Source organism: Crocodylus porosus, unplaced genomic scaffold (genome assembly GCF_001723895.1).
Source record: "Crocodylus porosus isolate Cpor-Errol unplaced genomic scaffold, CroPor_comp1, whole genome shotgun sequence".
NCBI lineage: Eukaryota > Metazoa > Chordata > Crocodylia > Crocodylidae > Crocodylus > Crocodylus porosus.
Window position 1 is genome coordinate 12980274 of NW_017728907.1, and position 8496 is coordinate 12988769.

At 37.9% G+C, this 8496-nt stretch overlaps 1 protein-coding gene across 3 annotated transcripts in view; it reads right to left on the reverse strand.

The window, feature by feature from the left end:
* SUCO (SUN domain containing ossification factor) overlaps window positions 1-8496 on the reverse strand; it is a 66841-nt gene that overhangs the window by 23104 nt on the left and 35241 nt on the right. For all 3 annotated transcript variants that reach the window (XM_019530770.1, XM_019530769.1, XM_019530768.1), the window contains 4 exons: window positions 7423-7547; window positions 6799-6866; window positions 4528-4635; window positions 2822-2927 (listed from right to left, as the gene is read on the reverse strand). In XM_019530770.1, coding sequence (XP_019386315.1) covers window positions 2822-2927; window positions 4528-4635; window positions 6799-6866; window positions 7423-7547 — 407 coding nt within the window. The remainder of the gene's footprint in view (window positions 1-2821; window positions 2928-4527; window positions 4636-6798; window positions 6867-7422; window positions 7548-8496) is intronic.

Sequence of the window (8496 nt, forward strand, 5' to 3'; positions counted from 1 at the left end):
AAGACTGAAGATGCAACACTGTTGAGTGTTAGGTAAATCCAAAAGCTTCTAGCTCAAGCTGAAAGATAGACAGTATAATAAAAAAATAGAAGATTTCTAGGCAAAAGATTTAGTCAGATTATTCTAATGTCCTTGTTACTGCACTCTAAAAGTATGCCAGACAAAATCTTTAACATGTTACTCTTAATGCGATTATTCTTAAAGTTAGGAAAAATATTAAGCCACCTACAAAAAAAATCCCCATTTTTAAAGATCATTAATGTACTGTTCCTGATCTAAATTCAGTATAGCATGTTCTATTTTATAGAAATTTTTTCAGGGGAATTTAGAAGTAAGAAGAGTTTAAGATCCAATGGAAAAAAAGTCTTTATTTAGCATGGTTTATACTGAGTCTAGATCTATACAAGGATGCTCAAGAAAATTAAATCCTAATTAAAAGGCATGAATTTAAAAATTAAATTTGTTAAACCACATGGAATTTCTGAATGGACTTCTGTTCAAGATTAAAATGGGCTTAATTTGTTTTCCACCTATTCTGCTTCTGAAGTAACCAAGCTAAATCAAGGCCATTTCATTTGTGAAAAATCATGATTTAATGCAATTTAAATAATCCACTATCAAGCCTCACATTTAGCTAAATTTGGATTAATTTTCCAAAATATCCCCAATTTAGATTAGAGAGATACTAAGAATCTTTGTTATGAAGCCAATGCATTGACAATAAATCAGTACTTTAATATGTTATCTTTTCACCATATTATACTGCCTTCGGAGGAATTTGGTACATGCAGAAGAGACTTAAAAAAAATCCCATATCTAGCACAGTGGTTCTCAACTTTTGATCCCATGGTTCAGTTCATTTCACTTTCATACTGCCCCCAACAGTACCATGACCTAGGCTGCCAATCCACTACTCCACACACCCAAATTCACATGGCTCCATCCCTGCCTAAACCTGCATCACTTTTTAGCAAAGGTTATTTCATTAGCTTATGAGCAGCATTACACTAAGGCAGCTCTGCTCATTCCCAAGCACACTAGCTCCAGCATAAAGCAGATCAGAAGCAGAAAGATGGAAGGAGAGGATCACTTGGTTGCCCTTATAAACAACTCATCTACAGGCCATCAGTTAAGAACCACTGATCTAGCATACTTCTAAGCACTTTACTGACCACTACAATGTCAAAGTTCAGCAAGCAGAGTTACAGTCACATTGTCCAGATTCATGCAAGAAATTTGAGGCATGAACATTAAAAGATTTAAACAGCTATCAGCATCAATTAAAGTGTCATCTCTCCCATATCAGAAAACTGGACCTCTTAATTGTGGTATACCCCAATTACTAGGAAAAAAACTGTAGCAGTTTCAAGAGCATGTTTCTTGGGAAAGGTATAAATCTATTTTATAAAGAGCTACAGCATTGCATGACAACATTTACTCACTGCAAGTAATACGTGATATAAACAGACTCAAAAAAGAACAGGAGTAAAGCCCCAGGGGAAAGCTAGTGCACTGCAAATTATTATTTTTTTTAAAAAGTGAGGAGACAGTCAGTACTGTTCTAGTCATGCATGTGCCATGTCAGAAACCACTGCAATGGATTTATATTTGCTCTTCAGATCACTTTCTGAAAAAAGTGCAAGTGTAATTGAACATTAGGGGAATGAACGACGAAACACAGAAATGGGTCTCTCAAACTTGTGATTTAATAATGCTCCTGCTAAAAAAACTGAATGAAAATATTATTCATTAATGCCCCAGATATAATTCTCATGTGCTCTGAGAATCTTTTCCCTTAAAAAAAAAAAAATTGTTAGAGAAAAATAAAAACAAATTTGGAAGCTAACATGTACTTCCAACAAAAATATGGCTCATCTGTAGCAATGAAGTCAAAGTTAAGGGGATCTTTTTCTTAAAAAAAATAAAAAAAAAATAAGCAGGCTCTGAATTTCATTCCTCACCTGAAATCTAAATTTATGCTCAATGCAGAACAAGCTTTTGTGAATTTATAAATTATTAAGATGCAGATTCTAGAGCAGCAAGCCTAAATAATTCAGGGGAATTAAGACAGGCAGCAGATACAGCTCAAGGATTGTACTGGGAATCACAGACAAAGTTGGAACTTGGATCCTGGTTTCTACAGATTAGGACATCTGATTTGTTAAAGTATACACCTGGATAAACATAAAAATACTAGAGTACATAATTGTGGTGGATTTTATAGCAGAGGCATAGTAAACTACTGCAAGTTATTCAAACTCACAAAACCACGGACCATGCAAACTGGTATGTGTATAAAAAACCAAAACCAAAAGAATTCTGAAAGCAATTAGCTTCATTAAAAATATAAAGCAAAAAAACTTAGCAACCAAAAGCAAAATCTATATCTATATCTATATCTATATATAGCTGAAAAGTCTGCTAAACTGATCTATCCTGTTTCCTGTTCTTTACCAGAGTCTTTTGTATTCGACTAGTCAGACATGTTAGTAAACAATATTTCTGATTGTTAAAGGAGAAAAAAAACCCTTTAAATTCAATTTGAGACTAACACAAACTCTTGCTCAGAAAACTGGCACAATGCTGACATGTTCTATTATACAACTCCATACTTCCTCAGGAAAAAAAAAAGCCAACAAATCACAAAAAATGTGACGAACCATAGTAAATTAAAAATTAACTCTCAAAGTTACTTTAACGCATGGTAAGGATAATTTTTTACCTAGTTCTAAGGTTGCTTGGTTGAACAGAAAGTCATAGTTGTCCTTCAAATTATTCCTTTTACAAGGAGAAAAGCACATTAGCTACATAGAAGAATTACCTTAACGTATTTTGCGTACATCTGTTCATCCAAAGGAAAGCTCTGGACATTCCTCTCATCTCTAGCATGAAAAGTACCCAGTTTAATCCACTTACTCGTTGGGTACCTGGAAAATAAAGTGTAAAGTCACAACGGGGAAATTATTAATATACTACTATATTATTACTCCATGTTTGCGGGATAGGGCCCAATTTTAGAGCGACACTTCACAGTATTCAGATTCATGGTCAATTTTAGGTCAAGACCTGCTAACTTTAGAATAAGCACAAATCCTTTCCTTACTCATGTACTTATGACATGGTATTTAGCAGAATTCTCAGATTCACTAGAATCCAACAGGCCACACTGAGTGCTTCTGCTATGGCCTTCAGCTTGTGACATCTGGACTGTCAATTGTGCATCTTAGCACTCATGCCACCCCAGCTCTCCATAAGCACAAGTAAAGTTAGCTGAACGAGGCTTAAAACATTAAGGTGCCTGATTCTTGCTAAAAACTATTTTGGATACCCTGTAGCTATAAATGTTTCCCTTATTCGGAATGCGGAAAAACAAAAACAAAAAAAATCTCAATGTAGTCACTGCTTTCCCCACTATTTTGGCTTTAACAGCAGCTGGAGTCTCTCCCTCCTTCCTCCAGCTTCTGCTGCCTGCCCTTGCACCAAGGACCTAAGTGGCAGCACTGCACAGCTGTGGGGGGAGGCAAAAGTAAGCCTGGGTACATGATGCAGTGGTGGTGGGGCTGTAGAGGGGAAGGTTTTGGGGAATGGAGACAGCTTCCACATGGTGCAGAGGGCAGAGGTACAGTACGCAGCTGGGGATTTCCAGGTCCCTCTAGCCATGTAGAAGTTGGATGGCTTGGAGCTAAGCCAATACTTAAAAACTTAGCCTTCATACTTGTGATTCTGCCAACTGGAACACACCCCTAACGGTAATCTAGAAAAGACAAAAATTTGCCAAAAAGAAACCGTTTTGCTACTTCACAAGAGCTAGGAAGGAAGAAGGATGCAAGATCCACTGTACTATACTTCTTCCCATTGTTTTGAGAAAAAAGGTGGGAGAAATACTGACAGATCTCACTTTTGAAAACTGATTTCTGTACAACCAATAATATTATAAAAAGGCTTGAGTGACATAGGGCAGGAAAGAATTATTGGTTGATTGGTGCCATTTATAAAAAGAGGAAAAAGTAACACCATAGCAAAAATATTAAATGGAATCTATTAAAAAGAATCCATGTTCTGCTCCAATATGAACATCACTTGAGAGTTTAGAAGTGAGCAATTTGCTTCAAAGCAGGAAAATTTTAGCTATTTAAAGGTTCAATAAATGCCAGTATTTTGGATGCTTGTCTTACTGCTTTATATTTATGGCAGAGACCAATAGGGCTCTCTCTTCCCATTTCTAATAAGGCAAACAAAAAGGTGCAAGAAATAGGAACCATCACAGAAACACATACAGAGTTTTGTTTTGGGTTGTTTTTGTTTTCTGAGAAAGAAGTTGCCAGCACATCTACTGTAGAAAAATAGCCATTCATACATACAAAATGAATCATCCATGTTATTTCACAACATTTAAAATCAAGAGCAGCTGTGAGGCTTTCCAGGATACTTCTGCCCAGTATGAAATAACTGCAACTGAAAATTATTCCTACTTAATATATTGACCTTTCTGAATGTAAATGACCACTTATTCAAGTTATGACATACCTGTCACTAATGGACACCAGAAAATCCTTAGGAGTAGAGGAGAATAATTCATGATTTGCAATGTCAAGTTGCTTTACTTGAATTGGTTCACAAAGCTCAATAACAAACCTTGAAGGCAAAAAGAAACTCGATATTAGAAACAAGTAGCTTTCACATGCACAGTTGCAACACTTATTTATGCTACTGCATAACTGAGAGTTCTAAAATCAGTGGTTTTCAACCTGTGGTCCATGAACCCCTGGGAGTCTGCAGACTACGTTTAAGGGGTCCACGAAAGATGACCAAGATCAAAAGTATATGAATACCCATGCATACAATTCAAAGGGGTCTAGCACCTTGAACTGAAGTTTCCAAAGGGGTCCACAAGAGAGAAAAAAGGCTTGAAAACCACTGTTCTAGATAACCAACAGTCCATATGCACACCACAAGCAATTTTTCTGAGAAAATGTAGCTCCTCTCATAAAATTCTAGATCTGAAAAGTGCCTACCATACCATATACTAATCGTAGCAGAACTAGTTTATTTACAACTTTTTGCCAAAATCAGTACAAGTAATAAAATATTATACACACACTTGAATTTATATTTATATAACACACACCATTTAAATAAAATTATAACTTTTGCTAAAACATATTGGGCGATCATATATTCTACCAGGTTAACACAGAATTAAAAACAAAATAGGACTGTATGACAATACAAGAGAGAATGTAAAATAAAAGCAGAGGACAATAAAACAAAACAGGAGTTTCCATCTTATCTGGGCCTTTATTCTTTGTGCAAGTAGTACAAATCCACCTAAGACAGGCACTGAAATATTAGAAAGAGGCCAGATTTTTTCACCTTCCAGTACCTAATATTTCCCATTAATGGAGAGATTCATTTTTCTCTTATTCCTTCAAAGAGAAAACATGATTTGTGGTATTGCTTTAACTCACCTATCTTATCCTTCCCACAAGAGAAGAGTCTGTTCAAATATATGTGCCCATGACAACTGCAGATCTCATTAGAGTAAGTCTGAATCTAGTACAGTAATGGACCCTCACTGTTTGTAGCTTAGAAACCTACCTGTTTATGGTGCAAAGGCAAAAGAGTGTTTATTAATCTTAAAATAAAATGGGAGGTTTGAGAAAGTCTCATTGCCAGCATATCCACCTGCATGCTGGCACCCTGAATTCTTAAATTTGTCTTGTTTTAAATATAGGAGAAGTGTTTAAATATAGGATCAGTAACATAGTACACATTTCCCAAGCCATTTATTTGGAAGAGAATAAAGAAATTATTCAACAACTATCCAAACAACGCTTACAATATTGATCAGCTCTTTGTGAATACTGTGATTTATATATACGCATCTCAGAAAGTAGTTACTAGTATTACAAGAACAGTAGAATCCAGGAGAAGCTAGACTGTATCCTAGCTTGCATATTAGCAGAATAAAGTAGATTCCAATTACAGGATTCTGATAGTTAGGACCAGCAAGAACACATCTTTAACTTTCAGCATTAAAGGCGGCATATCAGTATTCTATTTCTGAGGTAGGGCCCTTACTTCCTCTGAGTTAAACGATACAACCCTTATTTTAAACAGAATCCTGATATATATGTAAAATATCTATACTTCAAGACTTGCACTTGTATGTAAGGCACTTGACCGGTAGATTTTTCAGTGAAATTTTATATCTGTATGTCACCCCCCCCCTTTTATTTATCAATATAAATCTCTCTCTCATACATATACGAGAGAGAGATATCTATAGCTATAAATAAAAGGGGGGGGGTGACTAAAAGCACTAATTAAAAAGGAGGATGAGGGAATTCAATTGGAAACTAGACAGTGTTGCTTGAAATGTGCAAGTCTACTGTTGGCATGAAGGAGTACATCTGTGCTCCCAGCCTTACATAAAGAGTCCCCACATTTATTTTAAAGGTAAATGCATTGCAGCATGTGCCAAAACACCAGGTCTTAGTATGGCTCCTCCAGCAGTTCACACAGATGAGAATATCAGTTTGAACACTCTGGGTTTATTCTCGTGACTCATGTTTGCACACCTGATAGTGCTAAGATTGTGTGGCACCCCACAACACCCTTGAAAGGATCTCCAGGTACTTCAGGGTGCCATGCCACCATGGTTGAGAATCACTGGGTTAGAATCACTTATAGAAGCAATATACAAATATCAAGCCAATGGTAAAGTAGTACCTGCTTATTTCCTTCAGGACAGCCAACCAAAACAACCACCTGTAAAACACTACAGTGTTAACTTACCAGATTTTAGTACTGCATGGATTCAGCATGTAGAGATCCATGTTTTCCATTAGAATAGCTGATGTACTCTGTACAGGAAATAAAACAGAATGTTTAAGTTGTCACTGGTATTAAATAGAAAGCAGAAGTCAGTTTTCCCTTGAAATAAGTGTCCTTTTGGTGTGTACTTCTATACATACATGATAATAGGAGCTAAACATCTAGTTATGGAAATAGTTAAGCAGCAGGATAAGATAATAATAATATATCATGCTGTGAACACTGGCAGAGAATAGCTGCTTATTTACAGCGCTTTATAGCCTATCCAGAACAACCTACATAAATCCCTATCCTAGGTAGTTTTTCCTTCTACTGAACTTCATTTAATAGCTTTCAATTTCTCAAAACTAACCCCTAAAAATCACCGATGTTAGGGACCATTATGGATTCCGTTTCAAAAGCCCAAGAGTAATAAGCCCAGATACAAGAAATGCTAGAATACCTTGAAGATTCTGCCTTAAATCCAATGTCTGAGTTGTACCTAGGACTCACTACAAGATTATATTAAAAATAAACTTAAAAACCATGCTCACATTCACATTCTCAAAGTAAGATAAAAAAAAAAAAAACAAAAAAACATCCTACCTTTGCTTCTGGATTCGCTGCCAGTATTTTTGCACCACACTCTACTGAGGCATAATTATTTCTGTTTTTCTGGACCTTTTTTGTGGAATGCTGTCCACCATTAGAAGATGGGTGCATTGACTGACCTGGAAAACAAAAAAACATGCTTGTTAATATAATGAACAAGATGAAAGAAAGAATATTTTTAGCTTTGAAAAAAAACTTGTTATTCAACATGTGTTTAACAGAAAATTGCAAGTTTCAATGCATTGGAACAAGTCTGTCTACAGCAGCAGGCAGCTGGGAAAAACTGCTGGCCAATAAACAATATGGAGCAAGTAACATCCATGGGGCAACACATCAGGACCAGGGATACAGGTTTTCTGTTCTCTGTGGAAAACCCCCCCACAGATTTCCTCTTCTGAAGGAGAAAGGAAGATTTTTCTCCTTTAAAGGAAGTCATGGGTTTTCCTTGCAGCCTGGCAAAGTTCCAGCCTGCAAGGGGCTGGGGGAGTGGGACGCAGTGTGCACCATGTACATATAGCCAGACAGCGGTGGACAGTAAGTTCCCTCAACTGCTTGCAGTCAAGTCAGGAGGTAGGGGGAAGCAGATTGAGGCAATCATGTGAAGGGAGGGAATGGGGCAGGGTTGAGAATTGTGGCTGGGGGCACTGCCCAGCCAGGGCAGAGCCTGGGGCAAGAATGTGGGGGCAGCACCCTACTGCTGAATGTACTCCCAGGGAGGGGACATCAGGGGGGGCAAGGCACATGCCCCCAAGACTTGTGCACAGGGTAGAGGATGTGGGCTGTCCGTTGTGAGGCCTGGGGCTTCCCGCCCTGCTGCCCTCCTGCTGGGGTCCTCTGTGGCACAGCGGGAGGGAGAGCAGGGCCAGAGAGGCTTGTGCCATTTATGCTGCCATGATGCCATTTATGCCGTCATGTAGCAGCAGCAGGGCAGCGGTGGTGCAGAGTTGTGCCTCTTCTGCTGCCACGTGGGAAGGGGGTACTTTGCCATAGTGGTGAGGCCAGCATGGGCTCCTGGCAGCAGCAGCACAGAACTTCCCCACCTTGCTTCACCCTCCCATATTGCATCCC